This window comes from Hydra vulgaris, chromosome 09 (assembly GCF_038396675.1).
Source record: "Hydra vulgaris chromosome 09, alternate assembly HydraT2T_AEP".
Taxonomy (NCBI): domain Eukaryota; kingdom Metazoa; phylum Cnidaria; class Hydrozoa; order Anthoathecata; family Hydridae; genus Hydra; species Hydra vulgaris.
Window position 1 is genome coordinate 16,554,897 of NC_088928.1, and position 22,604 is coordinate 16,577,500.

At 29.4% G+C, this 22,604-nt stretch overlaps 3 protein-coding genes across 3 annotated transcripts; all 3 read left to right on the forward strand.

Moving 5' to 3' along the window:
* Nucleotides 1-8,576: 8,576 nt before the first annotated feature.
* On the forward strand, nt 8,577-11,269 carry LOC100206588 (probable serine incorporator). The gene has a single exon (XM_065804875.1). It carries the CDS (start codon nt 8,854-8,856, stop codon nt 11,143-11,145), a length of 2,292 nt encoding a protein of 763 aa, XP_065660947.1. The 5' UTR covers nt 8,577-8,853; the 3' UTR covers nt 11,146-11,269.
* Nucleotides 11,270-13,795: 2,526 nt separating this feature from the next.
* LOC136085303 (uncharacterized) lies at nt 13,796-15,837 on the forward strand. Its single transcript, XM_065806598.1, has 3 exons — nt 13,796-13,877; nt 13,946-14,093; nt 14,967-15,837. The coding sequence occupies exons 1-3, from the start codon at nt 13,796-13,798 to the stop codon at nt 15,835-15,837; spliced, it is 1,101 nt and encodes a 366-aa protein (XP_065662670.1).
* Nucleotides 15,838-15,849: 12 nt separating this feature from the next.
* Nucleotides 15,850-17,487, forward strand: LOC136085304 (zinc finger MYM-type protein 1-like). The gene has a single exon (XM_065806599.1). It carries the CDS (start codon nt 15,850-15,852, stop codon nt 17,485-17,487), a length of 1,638 nt encoding a protein of 545 aa, XP_065662671.1.
* The last annotated feature ends 5,117 nt before the right edge of the window (nt 17,488-22,604 follow it).

Below are 22,604 nucleotides of genomic sequence, written 5' to 3' on the forward strand. Positions count from 1 at the left end.
GTATGCGCGGCAACATCAACTGGTAACCGTATGTTTGGCATACTTAAGAGTGATTTTTTAAAACCGTAGTCTTAAGATGTAATCAAACTCAAGCAAATTTAACATCAAGCCACAATACACATTCCTATCATAAAAAACTTGCCCTACACTTAACGGCTATCAAGACTAAACCTGACAACGCTAAACGAATGACGAGATGATCTTATCTACCAAAATTCAACATCCTCACAACCGTGTAGTCAAACCATGGAAGGCCTGATCTCAAATTGCGGTGAATTCAATAAATCTAAACAACTTCAAATCTTTAGTACAACACCTTAACTGTAATTTTAAAGCTAAAGACAATATTTTCATCTCAAAGCGGTCTGGCGCTCTTCATCACACCTGGCGTTCTACATTAATAACTTGTAAATTTTATTGGTTGTGAATGAACTTAAGTTAAATTAAATTAAAAAGTTGTTACTTTTAGACACTAAAAATATTTTTTATAAAAAGTACTTTGGATTTAAAAAGAGGCACTTTAATAATCAGACAACTGTTCTTTAATTCATGATATCTTTAAATCATTTGGTGAAAATAAATATACATTAAGTGTATTTGATAATCTCATAAGGTTTTTGACACTGTCGATAACATTATATTAACAAAACTAGAAACTATGGTATTAAACATTTAAACAATGCGTGGTTAAGAAATTATTTTTTAAACTAAAAAGAAATGCAAATTTCATAAATCACCATATTTAATTTGTTTTTAAAACAAATTAAATATGCTTATTTCAAATATGCAAATCATTTTTTTCTATCACTCTCAGTTTTTGAAATATAGGGCATAACTCATTTATACAATAAATATAGGGCATAACTCATTTATACAATAAATATAGGGCATAACTCATTTATACAATAAATAATAACTGATTTATACAATAAATGAGTTATGCCCTATATTTCAAAAAAAATATTATAATTGTCAAGCAAAATATTATAATTGTTTTAAATAATTTATTTAACTACGTGATTATAAATTTAAGATGTTGCTAACTAAATCCTAAAAATGGTACTTTAACTATAATTGTATTATATATAAACTTTTTATTTATTTTTAAATTCGATTAAAGACAAATAAAAACATAATTTTTTTATATTAAAAATAAAGTTTAATATTAACAAATATTGTCTGGTTTAAGTTTTTTGGCTTTTGGATTTACGATTTCGGCAAATCGCGTTAAAGTGTCCAGCAATAATCCGCTAACATTGTTGCACTCCAACGACCTTGATAAGATGCGACATTGTATCGTATGTTTCTTTTAGATTGGCAGAATATGCAATCGGTACAGACGCATATATATTTTCGTTGTGAAGCAATACTGCTTTTAAACTGCTCTCTGATGAATCAATAAATAATCTCTATGATTCTATATTAAGTTCAATGCCTAGATTTTTCATAAGATTTTCAATATCCGTGCAATAACATATATTCTCATTAACTAAATAAAACATTACCAATTCTTTGTGACGGATTCGAAATTTAGAAATTGTTATACCTGGTGCCAATAAATTAAATTCTTGAAGTCGAGACCCAGGTAATTCAGCTAGGCCTTTTTTCAGCGCCATGTCTCGCACAAGATCGCAAAGTTCCGCGTTATTAGTTAAATGGACATTTTTGTCATGCTCGTTGTAATCAGAGTCTGAACTACTGACTGAAGGCGCAATTTGAAATTCGTCTAACATTTCTACTACGATATTATATTCAGTAAATGCAGTAGGTATTGGCAAAGTGGCAGGATTATGAATTATTGGCTTTGAAACTGATGCCACTTCAGGATATTTAACAGACAATCGAGTTTTATATGATAATTCAGCAATATTTACAGAATAGAAATAACAACCCGTAGCATGGTTGCTAGACTCCCACCATATCATTGGAATACCAGACGAAAAACGGTTGTTCTTTTTTGCTTTTCTTATCCAACCACGCAAGTTGCATGCACTGTTTACTCCCAGTTTACTTCATGTAAGAGGTTACGAGATTGCTGAGCAGATAAAATTTGGTGCCCAAGCTTTATCCAAATCTACTTTTGAATCAAAGTATAATTTATAAGCTTTTTTTTAGAAAAGGTGTAAACGTTTTCCGACGAGATTTGTCAGTTAGATAGCCGCAGACATAACAAAACATATCTTTTGAATTACTACAGCCTCTGAAAACCATGATATTAACTTACAATTCAATTTAAATTTAAATAATGATAAAACTAGGTAAACATTTTTATAATAAATTAAAAAAATAAATAAAATATAACAAAAAATAGAAATATTTCTATGCTTAGTAAAAACATAGAAAATACAATTTTACAAATATCTCAAAAACCTGATGTGATACAAAAAAATGGTTTTCAGATTTGAAATCAGCGCTAAAAACTACATTAGAATATATAAACGACATATTAGATTTCCAAAGCTTGCGAATTTGCAAACATGCGAATAAAAAAATCGTAGCCATCATTAACGTCATTGCAATCAGTCAATGGTTCCCAGTTTACTTCATGTAAGAGGTTACGAAACGTAGCGATTGATTTATTATTTATTTTTCTTACATATACAGTTTTTGTTTTTATTTTGTTCTCAAGAGTTGCAGAATTTGTTATCTGAAAAACTGGAAAGTGGTCAGTTATATCTGTTTTAATAATACCTCTTTGGATTTTAGCCCTTGTGTAATTATTAGTAATAGTATTATCGATAATGGATGCAGTTTATTAGTCACGGCATGTTAATCATGGGGAAAACGCTGTATTGCAAAAGTGTATTTATAAAACGCACGACTTGGTTATCAGTTTTATTATTCAATAAATTCAAATTAAAATCACCTAATAAGTAAACATTTTTTTTATGAGCTTTGGTAGCAAGTAGTTTAAGTGGTTTTCAAATTGATTATAATTACCGTTTGGCGGTCTATATATTGCAGTTATAAATGTATTTTTATTTGTTTTATTAATTATTTCAATAGTAAATGACTCACAATCAGCGTGATTTACTTTGAGGTTATCTACATGTTTAAAAATCAATGAGTTTTGGACGAAAATAGATACGCCCCCGCCATTGCCGTTTTTTTGCTGCTAAGTTTTTAAAATGAAAGGAAAAGGATAGATCTGAGTCAATTCGGATTCCAAGATATTATAATGAAACTATGGGGAAAATATTTTGGCCACTTAGTCTAAAGTTTAGGTTTTTATACATTTTAGGTTGACTTGATTTGAAAATAATGAGTTCAGTTTTGTTGATATTAAGAATTAGTTTATTAGAGCGCAGCCATTGAAGAAGGTTGGATAAATCATGATTAATATGTTTGTTAATTTTTTTTAATGATTTGTTTGTTATGAGTAAGTTGGTGTCGTCAGCAAGATGGTAAGCCGTTGAAAATTTTAAAGAGATATTAAGATCATTTATAAAAATAAGGAAAAGTAATGGTCCTAATACAGAACCTTGGGGTACATCCGTGGAGCATTTTTAAAAAGGTTTTAAAAAGGTAACAAAGTACTCATATTATCCAGAACAATTGATAATAAATGTGTAATACAGTTTATATATTAGTTTAATCATTAAAAATTAAATTAAAAAAAAAACATAATTGATTGAGTAAAAAATAGCAAACTGAAAATTATTACTAATTTATGAAATATAATGATTCTTTATTAATCAAACTAATCATTAAAAGATCGATCTTTTATTAAAGCAATAGTACTTTGTTTTTACACAAAAAAAGGAAAAAACTTCGTTATTTATATAATTCTATAAACTCAAACTTCTAAGTAATTAAAATGCAAATTTTTTGAAATTAAATTATAAAAAGATGTATAATACCGTTAGAATATTAATATTTTTAACTTTTATTTCAAAAGCAATTATAATTGCTGCATTCTTATGACTTTAAACTAGGTAATTTCACTAAAAAACACTGGGTAATATGAGAATGCTCATTTTACACGAAAATGCTATCTTTAAATGAAGTCAAATATTTATGTTCCCATTCATTGTTTTCCGAAAAAAATGGGACGGTTTTCTTAGCAAACATAAATCTTCTTTAAGAAAAAACCAATATCTATATTTCAAAATCAAAATTTCGCGCCACAGATTCTTTCACACGTAACGAAAAAAATTTAAAAAAACAAAAAAAGTTTTAATTAAGTTAGAGCCGCTAATTACTGCATATAAATTTACGCTAATTATGAAAATTTACGCTAATTATGCTGCGTTCTGTTTTTACCACATAAAGTCAATTCAAAAAATAAAAAGCAACTTGAGCTTCACTACACACATCATTGAAATCTTTTGGTATGTTCAAATTACCAAGATGCTCAAGTTATCTTAATCTACCCTAATAAAAAAAGTTATCCTAATCTACCCTAATGAAAAAAGTTATCCAAATCTACTCTAATAAAAAAAGTTATCCTAATCTACCCTGATAAAAAAAGTTATCCTAATCTACCCTAATAAAAAAAGTTATCCTAATCTACCCTGATAAAAGAATATGATTAATGATTTACTTTGTTTTAAATCTTTTTTTAATTAGTTAATTTTTAATAAGTTTTAATAATAGTTTAAAGTTTAAAAATAATAATTGAGCACTTGCCGTTTCAGAGACTAGATAATAAGGCAATTCCACCTAGCAAAATTTTTTGAAAGCGAAAACTGGTGTGGAAGATTTTACATAAGAAACCAAACACATTTTTATAAAAAATAGTTTAATTAAAATGTAAAACTGATTCGGGCTTCAACATTTAAAAACTGACAAAATTGAGAATAATTGTGCAAACATAGAAACTTCACACTTGAATATAGCATGCTGTAAAAATTGGCAAAAATGTAAAGAATTAATATAAACGTAAAAGCTTAAATGTTTTTGGATGTCAACAATAAAATATGGGTCTGCTAGGCGCTAAAAGAGACTAACTCTCAGATCAATGCACGGTAAAAAAGTGTTAACTTTACAGAGTTTATGGCATTGATCGAATAAAAACAAAACATCAGTTTAAGAATTTTTTAATTATCAATCAATTTATCATTTGCTTGGGATAAAATAATTGGACTTAATAACATTTCTGTGGTTTTCTTTTTTACTCTGATCTTTAATAAGAATTTTTAGACTACAAACTAGCTTAGATGCTTCGGTTACAGACTTTACAGCACGTTCAATTGAGGAAGATATGTAAGTGAAAAAATCTCTCTAGATTCTTTTCCATTCATTAGATCAATAGATGAAAAAATAATTGTGGTAAGAGATTCCACCTCAATTTGACAAAATTGTCATTCTAGGTCATTCCAACATTTACAGTCTTCATAATTGATTAGGGTTTAATCTTAGGGACTAAGATATAAATGAACAAAAATAACATTTTTAATTTTTTTTATTTATCTATCCATTGAACAGAGTTTATTACTCAACCTTGTGTTTTTTTAGGTTATGCAAATAAAAAAATTTTTTCTTAAAAAAAAAATTGCTACCATAATGATGGTTTGTTTTCAATGTTTCCGATTCTTATCTAGTTGATAAGCACCCTATTTTCAGGAAAACTTAAATTTTTCAAATTTTTATTTCATTTCAATTATAAACTTTTATTTGCACTTGCATGGAATACTGTTGTCATATTTGGTTTGTTAGTGTCATACACAAAGATTTCTATCTCTACTTTGATTAGTGTTGAATGAGAGTTTAAAGGTAGATTTATAATTTTATCTAAAAATATTCTGTTAAGAATATTCATATTTGACAAAATGATAAAATAAATATTGTTACTGTGGTATGCATTATTCTATTCAAAGATAAATTGAAGTATAACCTTATGGCCTAAAATAGTCTTTGCTGTGGTTAGAGCGTTTAACTTATCGGGTTTTTGGAGAACTTTTCTTTTTCTGGATAAACAGATTGGAGCGACCGTGGCGCAGTGGTTAGGGCGCTTGCTTTATAAGCAAGAAATCCAGGGTTTGAAGCAAGCCCTGGGCGTATGTATTTCCATTGGTAAGCAAGGAGGCGTAAATCTTCTAGTTATACTTTCGCTTCTTGAGACACCTAAAACAAAAACAAAAAGAAAAAAAAGGTTGCATAAAGGGCTAGTAGAGCATAAGGGCAAATTTAGCAAGTTAATTATCTTATAAACTACGCAAAACATGGCTAGGAGCAGGGGCGGATCCAGGCCATCAAGTGCGGGGTGGGAGATTTTTAGATTTTTTCAGCAAACCCATAAATCATATAACTTTTTAGATAATTTTGAATATCATAATTATTTAGGTGTTATTGGCAAAAGTTTTTGGTTTTTTCAATTCTCTGCAAAACGAAATTTTATTATAAAGAACAATTAACTACTGCTTTCACTCTACAAAACACGATGGATTGAGAGACATGACGCTTTGCTAACGTTTAGTGATGAGTTTCCATAAACAACTGATGCACTGGAAAGTATATCTAAACTAAATGACAGAACACCTTATTTAAAAGCAACAGTTTTATTGTTATCAATTAGAGAAAATGATTTTATTAGGCTGTGCTGCACAGGTTCTCTAACAAATGGGCTCAGTCAGTTGTTTCAAAAAAAAAGTTGAGATTTACAAAGAGTGAAATATCGCAATAAAGATAATTAAAAATTAAGTTATTTGTTTTAAAGTGAAAAACTATAAAAAAGTTTTTTCACTTTAAAACAAAAAAGTGAAAAATACGAAGAAGTGTTTAAGGAAGTTTTTAGAGCAGCAGAAAAAAATTATAGTTAAAAAAGATGGTAGTTTTACTGTCAAAATATACCTTCAAAAATAACGGAAAAGTATTGCGGGGGATCAATTTATACTCTTCTTCTTGATCTGCTGGTGTTGGACATAAACAAATTTTTCTAATAAAAATTTGTAATATTTTCAAATCTATTTTTTGATGTCAAAAAATATTTTTACACTGATTCATTAAGAAATTATTTTTGCAATCAGCGCCTATGGCATTATTCTTGGACTTAGTATCAAAAACTTACCTGTACCTGAATTTACATCGAAAGTTAAACTATGGCAGCGCAAATGTATAAGGATATAGGATGAGGGAGGAGCCACATCACTGCCTGCTGATCTTTTTGTTGTTTTTGATTTGTTTTTACTGTTGAAATATTCAATAATTCATAAGTTGTTTGAAATTATTAAGTCATTTCCTGTAAGTGTTGTCAATGCTAAACGTAGCTTCTCCACATTGTGAAAAATTAAAAACTGGCTAAAAATACGAATGACAGAAAACTGGTTTCACTTAATGTGTACAGAAAAATTCCAGTAAATGTTTAAAAAGTAGCTGACCGTTTTGTCGGCAAATTATAAATTAGAGCATGTTATATAATTTGTTAAAGTAATCAACAAACCAAAGTTTTAAATACGTATTTAGTTAAACTAAACTCTCCAATCTTTTTCAAATAGTTGTGTTTCAATAAATTTAAATTACTTCAAAATACTATATTATTTTAATTAACATTGCATGCTTTCTTTATAAAGCGATGCAAACACTTAGTATTAATCAAAAATAAAGTTTCTTCAAATCATGTAAAAGAGCGGGGGGGGGGGGGGCATTCGCACCCAATGCACCAAATGATCCGCCCATGGCTAGGAAATTATGATAATATAACACAATGTGCAAATAAAACACAATGTGCAGCAATTATTCATACCTTTTATGCGCCATTAAAATATTAAAATTAGGAAGTTCACTCTATTAGTTAAAGATTTATCCAATATAATGCATATACATTTGTTCGTGTATTGCTCAAACTTCTCCACACACTTGCTTTACTGTTGGGGTGGATTGAGCAGTTTGGTAGACCTTAAGCATTTTTTTCAACCAACTTTTTGCAAGTTAAATTAACTTTCTACTATTGAAAAATGTAAATCAGATGTGCTGATCTGTTGTATTTAGTAAATATTGCTCTAAACACTCCGCCAAACCCTACCATATATTTTTTGAGCGACTAGTTCTTTTTTGATTAAATTTGAAAATTGACAATAATTTTAAACAAGATACCTCATTTGACAGCATTTTTTAACAGAGCCTTTTATAAAGAAAATTTACATAAAGGAGATAAACAATGTTAAATTGGTCTTTGTCATATTCTAATTTAAACAAAAAAGACAAAGTAAAACTCCGTTCTTTTAACCATTTAATTATTTTGCTAATTTGATCTTAAATTTTTTTTTCCTTTTAACACTTTTCATCCTTTAAATACTCGGAATACAAATATGCCCACATTTTATTACAAACAGCTTCTGCAAGTTTTTTTATTATATTTTTTTTCAAATTTCGGTATAACTATATCAGACACGGTTGATTAGGTTTATTTTGAGCTTTAATATACCCAAAAATTTTTTAAAAAATTCAAGTTATTGAAAAATCTAAATATTCCACTAATAATTTGAAAATCTCAAAAAAATAAATATATATATAAATTAAGTATTAAATAAATAAAAAAGAAAATATTTAATGTGTGCATTGTTTTCTATTTTGACTTAATACTTATTATTTTTTATTATTTTTTTTATTTTAAATTATAAATCGCAGTTTGCAGAACTCACAATGGGTATGTTTATTGCAAAGATTCATTTTTAGCAAAAGCTAAAAATTTATAAAGATTTTTATCTGTAATATTGATTTAATTTAAGTGTTCAACTAAAATCAAAGTAGGAAATCGGCATCAAGAAAAGCAGTATTATAAAACTGTTTTAACGCTTGGTTTGTTAAAAAATAAATCTTGAATCTTTATTTAACCAAAAAAAAAAAGACAATCTGTTTTCTTGTTGGTAAATATATGGATGTTGTACGCTTAAAAGTTTTTATCGATGTTACATGGGAGCAGTATTACAGACCGCTGGTGCGGCTGAATTAGCAGCAGAACTTACTTGTTGTGCATGTTCTTCTGTGTGTGGTCTTGTCACAAGGGACAGTGCTACTCGAGCAAAGTTTCGCTATTGTTCATTTTTGTTGTTTGCTACAGTGACCTGCATTATATTGCTAATACCAGGATTGCGATTTAAACTTGACAAAATACCAGGTTTTTGTTCAAAAGTTGTATCTTCGGACACTTGCGATAAATTTGTTGGATTTGCCGCTGTTTATCGCATACTGACAGCGTTGGCTTTATTTCATTTTGTGCTTTCTATCCTCACAATTAAAGTTACTCGAATTAAAAGCTTCAGAGCAAAGTTTAACAACGGGCTCTGGTTTTTTAAAATGGGATTGATATTTGCTTTAACAATTCTATTATTTTCGATTCCAAAAAAAGCTGGAATTTTTAGAATTTGGATGTACGTAAGTATGACAGCTGGTTTTGTATTTATAATGTTTCAGATTATGCTTATTATTGATTTTGGACATTCTTGGTCGTTATCGTGGGCAGAAAAGTTAGAAAGTGGTCATGCAAAATTTTGGTACGCAGCAATGGCTTTCGTTACTCTGTTTATGTTTTCATTATCATGCGGAGCATTAATTACATTTTATATTTATTTTACTCATGCTCCAGATATTCGAAAATGTCATGCCAATGTTTTTTACATCTCGTTTGTAGGACTTCAATGTTTTCTTGCAGTTCTTATATCAGTTACACCATCTGTGCAGCAAGAGCTTACTGGAGCAGGACTCCTTCAAAGTTCTGTTGTTGTTTTGTATACAATGTATTTAACATGGAACACTTTATCGTCTGAACCAGACTCCACATGTAATCCTCTTGGTAGTATCATACTTGAATATGATTCGCTTACCGGAGTAAGTGGTGAAGCTATATTTGGATGCACAATAACACTTATTCTGTTGGTGTTTGCATGTTCTGTCAGAGCCAACACTTCGCATTTAGGAAAATATGGCTTAGCATTGGCTGAAAGTGAAGATTTTGCAATGGCTACTTACAAAGAAGATAAGTCCCGAGCTAATGTTGAAAAAAGTCTTGAGACAGGAGGAAAAGAAGTTTTTTTACACGAGTACGTGGGATACAATTATTCATTTTTTCATATGGTTATGTCTGTTGGATCTTTATACATACTTATGATACTAACCAATTGGCATTCTCCAGAAGAAAACTCTGACCTGCAAAGATTAGTAAAAAATTGGGCCTCCGTCTGGGTCCAAATGGCCTCAAGTTTTGTTTGCTGCCTTATTTACGTTTGGTTTTTAGTGACACCTTTAGTAAAACGAGTTTGGGGACCAACTTTTGGTATAATTTTAGAAAACGAATATTATAAAGATGACCTAAATAAAGATGAAGCAACCATTATTTTAAAATCTTATCAAACTAATTCGAAAAAAGACTCCGTGGTTGCACCGTTTAATAATAAACCTGATGCTGAAGATAAACTATACTGTATTGACACGCAACCAAGAAAGTTTTCTCAATTAAAAAATTCATTATCAGATCAATCATTAAAAGAAGAAATAAAACCTAATACTAAAAACACTTTCAACGCAGTAACAGTTAACAGTAAAAAATCCAGAGTTAAGAGAGTTGATTCTACAGAATTAAATAATTCCGAAATATCAAGTAAACCAAAATTAACAGCACAATTAAACAAATATCAAGATTTAGAAAACACAAAAAGTATTGAACACCAGAAGAATCCAGGGTCTTCAATAAAAGCAGCAGCAGAAAAATGGAGCGAAAATTTAAAAGATTACATTGATAGTGAAAAAGAAAGCATCTCAAGTTATACATCTCGTAACACAAAGACAGTTCATCGAAAATTAAAAAAACTCACCAGAGATCAAGCGGATCAACCGCAAAACGTTAAGTTGATAAAAAAGTCTTTTAAATCAAGCACAGAAAGTTTATATAAAGAACTTGATAAACGTAAAGTAACTAAACCTGAATTAAAGTCGACCAAGCACTTAGTTGACAAAAATACGGAGACTAGCATTCAAGATGAGTCTTCTCTTGTACCAAATGTATTTAAAACAGTAGAACAAGATCCTGAAACGGCTCAAGAAATACTTAAACTTCAATGGAAAATTTTAAGAACTCAAGCCAAAGTAGTCAAAGTTCAGGAACGAATAATTAAGCTACAAGAGTCAAATAAAACGATTGGCTCATATTCTCCTCAAGGTGATCATAGTAAGCAAATGAAAACTGTTAGTAAAAGTGAACATGGCTAAGCCGCTATAATTTCGAATCTTTTTAATTTTATTTAATATTTATATATTTTTAATAAACAAATTTGTAAATAGTTTGTAAATAAAAACTAAGTTTTTTTTTATAAATAAATATGAATATAAATAAATTTTTATAAAAAGATTACTAAAAGTTATATAAAATATTTAGAGATATTTTATAATATATATTACGATTCTAAGAAAAAAGGTTTTTTTGTTTCATTTTTATGTTTGCGCAAAATAAAAAATAGCATCTTATGAAGCTTCTTAATGGACAAATGGCATGGTCAAAACGTCTAAAAAAAATATTAAAACGTATTAAAACGTTTTATAACGTTTAAAACATGTCTTGTGCCCACTCGCAAGTTAATGAATACTGTCATTGGCTAGCGAGCTAGTTTGCATAACAGCATTAAAGTAGCATTAAAGTAATGATGCGTTGTGATTGTTATTTTAGATGCCGCACAGAGTTTTAACAATCCAAAAAAAAGTTATTTATTTTTAAAAATAATCTCAAAGTGTTTGTTTGTTTTATATTTTAACTGTAGATAAGCTAAAGTTTTTAAAAGATAAATTAGGTTTTATTTTAAATTAATTAAGCGCAAATTTTAAAGCAACAGCTTCGTCGAGAATAATTTGATACCTTGCAATAGAGAACTTTGCGAGTAAGAAACTTCATTCTATACTGTTTTATTTCGAAACAAGAATTGTTGTAATTGTCTCTTTTAATGCATTTTTCAGAAACGCAGCGAAGTTGGCTAAGATGACAGGAATGCACTCAAAATTAATAAACTGCCTAATAATTATTTTGGAACGCATGAACTTTGGTCATAAAATTAATTTTAATGACTTTGAAACCTACTCTAGAGAAACGCACAACCTATACATTGAACAATAGTATCCTATACATGTTACACTTTTATCAGTTTTTACTTCACGCCAAAGTAATTAAGAAAACTCGTTTTCTTTCAATATGGTAACCCAACCAACATTGTTTATATAGCAACCCAGTAAACATTGTTTTAGTGGATAATGTAGTACCCAGGACCCAGCAAACATTGTTTCAGTGGATTTGCTGTGGATTTATATAAGCATTTTTTTAGTGGTTCAATGGAGTTTTGCTCGACAGCTACTTAGTGGAATATTAGTGGCAGCCGCTATAAATGGCAATACATTATTTTCTGGCATGTTAATACTGACTAGTTATTGGCTAGCCACTTTTGGCGGCTGCCACTAATGGTCCTTTAAGTACCCGATGAGCAAAACTTCAGTAGTCCGCTCAAAATGCTTATATAGGTTCACTAAAATTCCACTATATAATGTTTGCTAGGAATATTCTAAAGTTGTATTTAAGAAGTTAAATACAACCATATGGCTATTACAAGACGTTCCATGTATTTGCCAAACGGTTGTTAAAAGTGTTAAAGCGACTTCCTAAATTGATAACAACTTGTTATTTGTTATCAATTTAGCAATGCTGTTGGATACAATGCTCATATACATAAAAGACAACAGTTAATTGATTTTCTTCTCTATTTTGTATTACTCGCCTCGCCGATCATAGAATAATTTAAAGCATTTTAAAACTAGACGCAGCTTCTGCTCCTTATTCCTAAATGGATGCAACTGTCTTGACTCTATATTTATCTGAACCCTGGTATCCCAGAACATAATTTATAAAAAAAAAGTTTTCACCTAATTACAGTGTAATTTTTTTCCCATTTAATCTAAAATCTAACGACTGAATTCATTTAATACCATTGCCATAATGCCCAGGAATATACGAAATATTCTCATGAAAACCTGATACATACAAAATAAATCTACTAAATGTAGAGTTAATAACTTTTTAATAAAATTTCCCATACTTCTGATTTGGAATAGTCGCAGTGGAGTGTAGATACAAAACTTTAAACTTTTTGGACATAAATTCGTGATGATTATGTGAAATGCAGCCCGTTTTCTTAAGATATTTAGCTATACCTTCTCTCGTAACGTGTGACTGCTTCCAACCTGTAGGTGTCAAGCCTTCGGACAATGCTAATCAATACGAATCAGTGTCGATGATCTCTAATCTATCGCAGATAAGTAATTACCCAGTTCATTTTTTTTGATTTATCATAACTAATGTTTCCTTATTCATCCGCGTTGCATTACGAGTAGTTTTTTCAACGGGATGAACTGATTGCAGTCATAATATTTAATTGGAGTGTTCATCATATTTATCGCAGAAGAATTTATAGCACCCATTAGTGTTTTTATGTTCAAATAATTGCTACCAATTAGTTTCCATTACCTTTTTATTAAAATTTACATAGTCGCCTTTAATGAAGTCATATTTTTTGTATGACTTTAATAAAGGCGATTCTAACTTTTACCACTTTGTAATTCAAATCTTGTCGTCTATATATTAAAAAGTATATACCATAGTTGTCTATACCTCTCGTCTATACTTTAAAAGTAAAAACTGAATAAATAAAATTTAAGTTTGAAAATGCTAAATATATTACTGAGTCTGTGTCAATTTGACGGGAAAAAACAAATACTGAAACTTTTTAGTCCCTGTGTAATAAGAAGTAGGAACAATTGTTTCGCAAAGCTCCTACATCACTAAAAGGACGTGTTTTTATCAATCTTTTTAAAAAAATAAAATATGGATCTAACGTTAAAAAACATCGAAAAGTTAATAACAACAAAGCTTGAAAAACAAAAAACTTTTATACTATCAGAAACAAGTAAATATTAAAAGAACAAGAACAAAACTTTATATTAATAATAAGTGGAAACTTAAAAATTCTCGCAGAACGACTAGACAAACTTAAATATGAAGCAAAAGAAAGCAATTCAAAAGATGCCATCATTGAAAGAGAAATTTACGAAATTAAAGAGAGCTTGAACTTTCAAGAAGAAAATATAAATAAAAAATTGGAAAAAATTACAACAAATTTAGGGTATGATATAAACCAGTGGCGGAATACTGGACGCAGGACCCTGCGTTGCGGGGGGCCTACCAGCTATAGGGGGCCCTCATATAAAAAAAATTAAACTCTCAATAATATTTATACTATAAAACTCTTTATCGCAGGTATAGTGGGCCCTAAAATATAAAACTTGGATAAAAAAAATGTCATCCATCGTATTAAAATATATTGTTCAAAAATTTATTTTTGTATTGGAGTGCGTAGTTTACATTTAAACGAAAAGTTGTAACCTTTTTAAAATTGCATACGCAATTGAGAAATAAAGTACAATTATCAGCTGCGAACTGCCAGATGTTATTGTATAGTTAATTTTTATACCGTTATGTTGTGTTTGTGTATGAATTAGACAATTAGACTGAATTCGGTAAAAGTAATAATTTGTTGCGTATAAATTTTTTTTAAACTGTAGGAAGTTCTTCAATTTATAAGTTCTTAGTTGCATATTCAATATTTTTAAAATACAAACAATATTATTTGTTATGTCGTTGCATATCAAGGATAATGGTTCTATAATCCTTGTTGCATATACAAATTAACTTTTAAATGTATGTTCTCATTTTCAATTTTATATTAAATCTTCCGTTGTATTAAATTAACTTTTCATTTTTTATTTTATCTGAATTACTAGTCTCCAATTTATTTAATCGTGTTACGAATAATAAAGTATTGTTGCACGAGAGTTTATTACTTCACTGATATATTTAATAAAAGGTAATTAATAAATTTGTAATAATTAAAAATTTTACAACAGGTACTGAATTTATAAATTTGTAATAATTTAGATTTTGACTCATAATAATGGAAAAGAAATTAAGTAGTACAAGCGGTGCAGCAAAAAAAAAGAAAGTTAAAAGAAACAAAAGCTACTTTAGCTAAATTGCCGAAGCTAACAACGTTTTTGAAACCAATCGAAAAGCGAGCGGAAACGGAAGTGGAAAGTCAAAACTCTGCAGAAGTGGTATGTATAAATCAGTCAGTAGAACATGATGATATCAAAGAAAACATTGCTACTGGTAATAAAAATGTGAACGAAGAAGATGTGAATAGGTCTCCGAGAAACCACCGAAATGAAGACAAGGAAGATTCAAACTCTGATACGAATGACGCCATTGAACAAATTAATTTTGAAAAATCAAGTGAACTATTTTCTACTGACATTGCAAATTTTCATGGTAAAATACTAACAAAAGATATTAAGAAAATCATTGTATTATCGGAATCGTGTCGGCCAAAAGGTCCTTTTATACGCGACCCCTTGCAAGAAAACCGTAGGTTTTCCAAGGAATATTTTAAAACTACCACAAAATATGGATCTATAGAAAGAATGTGGCTTTGCTATTCCCCAAAACTTGATGTCGTTTATTGCGAGCCTTGTTGGCTTTTCTCAGAAAAACGAAAAGCAAAGGATAACTGGCGTGAGCATGGTGTCAGAGATTGGCATGGTCTTTCTAAAAAAATTAAAATTCACGAAAATAGTCAACAACATATATTTGCTTGTTGCATTTATGAAAAATGGCAACATAATGAAACAATTGATAAAAATATAGAAGAACAAATACGATACCAATCAAATTTTTGGGTGCAAGTTTTAGAGCGGATGGTAAATATAACATTAGCACTTTGTAAAAATTATTTGGCTTTTCGTAGTCATGTTGAATCATTTGACAATGAATATAATGGTAATTTTTTGACCCAAGTTCAACTTTTAGCTTAATATGATAATGTTATGAAGCAAGTTTTGAGTATGCCAAATGGATCTATAAAATATTTAAGCCATCAAATTCAAAATGAAGTCATACATTGCCTTGCAACGCATTTAAAAGCCACTCTTACTGCTGATATTAATAGTTCACCTTTTTATTCAATTATAATGGATACAACACAAGATATTACTAAAAGAGATCAGCTCAGTCAAGTATTTAGATACGTAAAAATTATTAAAAATGAAAAAGATGAAGCCACATCAATTGAAATTAAAGAAGTTTTCTTGGGATTCACGGAAATATATAACCACACTGCTGCTGGACTACATGAAGAAATTTTAAATCTGTTAGAAAAACATCATATAAAATTAAGTAACTGCAGGGGTCAAGGTTATGATGGTGCGAACGTCATGAGTGGGATATACAATGGGGTTCAGGCCCTTTTAAAGAAAAATCAACCCAATGCTATGTATATGCATTGCGCAGCTCATAATTTAAATCTTGTTATCAACGATGCGGTTAAATGTTGTGTTGAAGTTGCTTCATTTTTTGTAATGCTAGAAGATGTGTATTCATTTTTCGGAAATAGCATAAACAGGTGGGATTTACTATCCAAATATACAGGAGAATCACAAATAACATTAAAAAGGTTAAATCCAACGCGATGGGCAGGACGATATACTTCTCTTTTCGCCGTTAAAATTCGCTTTCTTGATATAATGAAAGCTCTTTCCGAGATATCAATAACAAGTACAAAACGTGAAGAACGCAAAGAAGCAGTACGAATACAAAAAAATATGAGCAGTTTCGAATTTGTTTTTTTATGCGTGCTTTTGTCTAAAATCCTTAATGAGGTACATATACCATCAAAATTGCTGCAAACTCAAAATTTAGATCTTACGACAGCTTCAGGTTCTCTAGAAAATGCCAGCAAAAATATAAAACAATATAGAAAGATGTTTGATTCAGCAAAACTTGAAGCGGTAGAAATAGCGACTACGTGGCAGATTCCTGCATTATTTTTTCAAAAAAGAAGAAAAATTGTGAAAAGGCATTTTGACGAATTATCTACAGATCACCGTTTTGATAGTAGTGAGGAAATTTTTCGCATCAATATTTTTATAAAAATTTTGGACGTCGTTATCAACCAACTCGACAATAGATTTAAAGGAATGCAAGAAGTGGTACAATTATTTTCTTGCATCCATCCAAATAAATTAATGGTAATGAAAGAACGTGAGATCATAAGCTGTGCAGAAGCCATTCAGAGAAAATATAGTGAAGATATAACAACTGAATTTCCGCTGCAAATGGTTATGGTAAAGTCAATGCTACACGATGAAATATCAAAAATATCATCTATACGTGAATTGGCTGACCTTTTAATATTAAAATTGTCAACTATAGCTGCAAGAGTTCCACAAGTGATAACAGCATTGTTATTGCTTCTTACATTACCTGTTACTGTTGCATCAGCTGAACGTTCTTTTTCGAAACTTAAAATAATAAAAAATTATTTACGAAATACCATTGGTAAAGAACGTTTAAGCGACCTTGCAATAGTTTCTATTGACGCAAAAGCGGCTGGAAAAATGGAAATGAAAAACATCATTACCGATTTTGCCAATATGAAATCAAGGAGGAAAGTTTTCACTATTTAAGTTCGGTTAAGTTTTAGTTTCGTTTTGAAGTTATCTTTATCTTTATTTAATTTTTTGTTTTTAAATATGATATATGAAATAAATATCTATTTAATATGTGAAGCTTTATTTTTAAAAAATAAAAACATTCTTTTGCGGGGGGGGGGGGGGGGCCAAATTTTGAAGGTCCGCCACTGATATAAACTATCTAGTAAAAAAAACAGTGGACTTAGAGAACCGCTCACGCAGAAACAATTTAAGGATCGATGGCGTAAAGGAAAAAGAAGGTGAAAGCTGGGATGATTGTCGAAACTCGATAAAAGAAATAATTAAAAACAAACTTAGCATATCTGACGAAATTGAAATTGAAAGAGCCCATCGCATTGGAAATGCAAGAAATGATAAGTTACCAAGAACAATAATCTTCAAACTGCTGAATTATTCAGATAAAACTAAAGTTGTCAATAACGCAAAAAAATTAAGAGAGACTGGCCTATACATAAACGAAGACTACGCGAAAGAAACAATAGAGCATCGAAAGAAACTGTGGGAGGAAGTTAAACGACTTCGTAAGGCTGGTAAGTACGCCATCATTAAATTTAATAAAATTTATTACAGAGATTTGAAAAAATAAACAGCTGTTTTAAGCGAGCGCATTTTCTAACAAGTTTTTATTTTCTAAAAAATCATTTTGGCTTATGAAACAATAGACTTTGAAACGCTACGTTTAAATATCTTTGAAATTGCTAATAAATTTTTACCACATAATCTTTATGACGACTTTAGCTTTTTAAACGAAAAATACTCCGATTCTGCATATTTTGATATACAAAATTTTAAATTTGAACTAAAAACCACTATAAATAATTTTACGGTAATACACATAAACATCAGAAGTTTACTTATTAATATAGACAAATTAAAAAACTTTCTCCTTGAATGCAAACATGCTTTCAGTATGATCTGCCTTACAGAGACTTGGTGCTCTGACGAAGCAGCAGAAACAAACTCTGACCTCCAAATTTCAAACTATAAATTATTTTATAAAGAAAGATCAGTTTGCAAAAGAGGAGGAGGAATTGTGAATTATATACGGAATGATCTAAACACTAAGATAAGAAATGACCTTTCAAACTCTGATGGCAATAGTGAGGTCTTCACAATGGAAGTTATAAACACTGCCTCAAAGAACTTTCTAGTTTCTACATGCTACAGACCACCTGATGGTGATACTTGTGCATTTTCAAATTATATTAAACATATAATTACAAAAAATAGAGAACAGAAAAAGTTATTCATAATTTGAGATATAAACATAAATATTTTAATGTACAACAAGCATGCTATTACTAAAAATTTCTTTGACGACATGTTTCAACTTAATATCTTCCCAATTATCAACAAACCTACCTGGGTAAATTCCAAATCTATTACTGCTATTGACAATATATTAACAAACTCAATACAAGATCCTTCTCTAAAATCAGGAATAATAAAAACAGATATTTCAAATCACTTTCCAATATGCTTCTTTCTGTCACAAAATTCCACAAAAATTGATAATTCAAAAATCTTATGTTATAAAAGAGTTATCGATGAAACGTCTACTCAAAAATTTAAGGACTTGCTATCGGCAACAAATTGGCAAACTGTCTACCAAGAATGTGATCAAAGAAACACAGACTCTGCGTACATTAACTTTATAAATTTATTTATCCTACAATATAATAAAAGTTTTCCAATTCAAGAAAAAGAAATAAAAACAAAATATTTAAATTGTCCATCACAAAAAAAATAAGAAAATCTTCAAAACAAAAACAAAAACTATACGTAAAATACTTAAAAAATAGAAGCGAAGCAAATCTTTCCCATTACAAGCAATACAAAAACCTATTTAAAAAAATAAAAATAAAACACAAAATTTTATACTATTCCAATCAAATACAAAAATTTAATGGTGACTTAAAGAAAAGACATGGGACATTATGAAGGAAATTGGTAAAAGTGAATTTAATGTTAACAAAATGCCTTCTAGAGTAATAATTAATGAAAGTGAATCAAAAATCAAGCGAGATATTTCCAATGAATGTAACAAATACTTTGCCAACATTGGTGCTGATCTTGCATCGAAAATTCAATGCCCAAATAATACATTTAAAAGTTACTTAACAGGCTTACACTGCTCTTTAAATTTCAATGAAATAAATCAAGACAAACTTGAAATAGCTATTAAATCACTTAAAATTAAGTCCCCAGGAATCGATGATATCTCTTGCAAAATAGTCTCAGATGTTTTTGAGGAGATACGTAATCCAATTTACCAAATATTTAATTCATCAATTTCAACAGGTATTGTACCTGATAAACTAAAAATCTCTAAAATTATACCAATCTATAAATCAGGAGAAACCAATTCTTTAAACAATTATAGACCAATCTCTATCCTTTCGGTATTCTCAAAACTTCTAGAACGAATAATCTATAATAAATTAAATGAATATTTAAAAACCAACAAAATTATCAATAAAGGTCAATATGGTTTTCAAAAGCTACACTCAACTGAGCATGCAATCCTTGACCTCTCAAATAGGATAAGTAGATCATTTAAAAAATTCACATTAGGGATCTTTATTAATTTGTCAAAGGTATTTGACACCGTCAACCATGAGATTTTACTAACAAAAATGAAAAACTATGGTATAAAAAATCAAGCTTTAAATTGGTTTAAAAACTACCTCGATAACAGACAACAGTGTGTTATTATAGATAGAAAAAGCAACTCAAATTTACTAATAACAAAATATGGTGTACTCCAAGGGTCCATTCTTGCTCCTCTTTTGTTTCTTATTTATATAAACGATCTTCCAAACGCCTCTAATATCTTTAAAACTATAATGTTTGCCGACGATACAAACTTATTTTACTCTTCAAAGACAATCGAAGACCTCTATGAAAAAACAAATGCTGAACTAAAAAAAGTTAACATATGGTTTAAATCAAATAAACTGTCACTCAATATAGAAAAAACTAAGTATATGCTATTTCACTCTAATCAACAAATTAAAAAAATACCCCTGAACCTACCAACAATTAATATAGAAAATATATCCATCAAAAGAGCTCTGAATACAAAGTTTTTAGGAGTTCTAATTGATGAACACATCTCCTGGAAACCCCATATAAACTACATAAACATAAAAATATCAAAGAACATAGGTTTACTTTACAAGGCAAGACCATTTTTGTCACAAAAAAGTCTCAAACTTATCTACTTCTCATTCATACATAGCTATCTCATGTACGCCAATATAGCATGGGGCAGTACCCACTTATCTAAATTACAACCACTTCACTTACGTCAAAAACACGCTTCAAGACTAATATACAACAAAAGCAAATTTACTCATGCTCAACCCTTACTAGAACAAATGAACGCACTAAATATATTCCAAATAAATTTTTTTCAAAATATACTTTTCATGTTTAAATATAAACTAAGTCTGGTTCCAGAGCATTTTACAGCACGCTTTTTTAAAAACATTATAAATAAATACAATACAAGAGCAACAACAACAAAAAAAAAATGTTCACTAAATATTTTTTAACGGTCCAATAAAAAAGTCGATATTTTTATTAGGATAAGATTTTTATAAAGAAGAAATAATTGCTTTGTTTGTTTCAATAGCTCTAGTAAAAATGTTAATTTATAAATTAGTTAGCAATGTAATCCAAAAATCCAACCATTGCATAGTATATTTAATTTAAAAAATTTGGGTTTCTTGTCTGATGCAGGTATATATATGTCAATAGTAGTAAAAAAGTATGTTTGAAAGAAAATGACAATGATTTCTGGTATGATGTCAATAATTAAACTGGACATAAAATATTTACAAAAGGTGTTAATATTTTTGTTTGATGTATTTTTTTAAATTAGTTATTTAGGTGCTCCAAGAAGTCCTGAAGGTCTTATTATTCCGCATAGCGAAATAGCATTTAACCAGGAAGTTTACGCCTCCTTCCTTACCAATGTTGCATAAATGTGCATAGCCAGCTTTGAACCACGGACCTCCATTAAATCATTAAAGCTTAAATCTTCAACTTATGGTATGAAATCTCGTAAGCTTTCTTTTAAGTAAACTTCTTCAAATAGACATTACGTTAAATATTTTTCAAAACTTAACCAGTTAAGGAAATAATATTCATCAATAATGAAAAAAATGCCATCAGTGTCTTCACCTCTTATACCTGGATGACACTTTAATGTATTTATAGTTTCTTCACAAAATAATTTTTAAAATGTTTTAACTTTTTGTCTCGCAATAGGTCTTGAATTAGAACATAAATCAGCTTAGACATTTTAACCAGCTCACCGATTCGAACTTTTGAAGCTTTCTGAACCATACAAACCAAATGCAGTTTTTGAAAGATTTAATTCACCATTTATTGCTTTACCAAACTATTGTTATTCATGATAAGTTAGCATAAGGTTTAACTTCTAGTAATAGAGTATAGTGTTTTTGACCATTGCTGAGTTTTGAAAAAACACTACATATAAAAGTATTATCATCAATGTGTGAAACTTTTGAAATTATACGAGTTAGGGTAGCAATACTAGGAACTTGAAATTCATTTAGCTACGTGATCGTGCAAAATACTTGAATGCTCGAACAATTACTCTAGGCGAACATTTTTGCTCAAGAATGTTACTTGAGTTTACGTTACGCATGCATTAAATTTAAGATTAAAAATGTTTTCTTATCAAACTTTTCTAAGGAAATCAAATACTGTAATGCCTCGTGAGTTTGTGATCAATATTTGAACTGGCAAATAAGATTTTTAACTAACGAGGTATCAATCCATCTAACTCTAGCATACAATGCTTCATATGATAGGTCATTAAATACTTTAAGAAAATTTTTTGATTGAATACAACAGCTATTCAAATAAATATAATAAACGATTCAATCCTTGATAAGTATTCATTCAATAATGAATGATTCAATAGGTTGATAAGTCAATTATTGATTGACTTATCAAGTCTTTTTTGAGATAACAAGTTGCAAAAACTTTCAAATAAATCAATTTTGTTAAGCTCTACAAGTTTCAAAAATTCATATTCTTTTCTTCAACTGATCTTT

Excerpts from the sequence above, each read along its gene's own strand:
- LOC100206588 (XM_065804875.1), top strand. The coding sequence starts at position 8,854 with ATGGGAGCAGTATTACAGACCGCTGGTGCGGCTGAATTAGCAGCAGAA.
- LOC136085303 (XM_065806598.1), top strand. The coding sequence starts at position 13,796 with ATGGATCTAACGTTAAAAAACATCGAAAAGTTAATAACAACAAAGCTT. Across the intron at positions 13,878-13,945 it reads TTTTATACTATCAGAAACAA|AACGACTAGACAAACTTAAA; the intron begins GTAAATATTAAA and ends AAATTCTCGCAG. Across the intron at positions 14,094-14,966 it reads AAAATTACAACAAATTTAGG|AAAGTTAAAAGAAACAAAAG; the intron begins GTATGATATAAA and ends GCAAAAAAAAAG.
- LOC136085304 (XM_065806599.1), top strand. The coding sequence starts at position 15,850 with ATGAAGCAAGTTTTGAGTATGCCAAATGGATCTATAAAATATTTAAGC.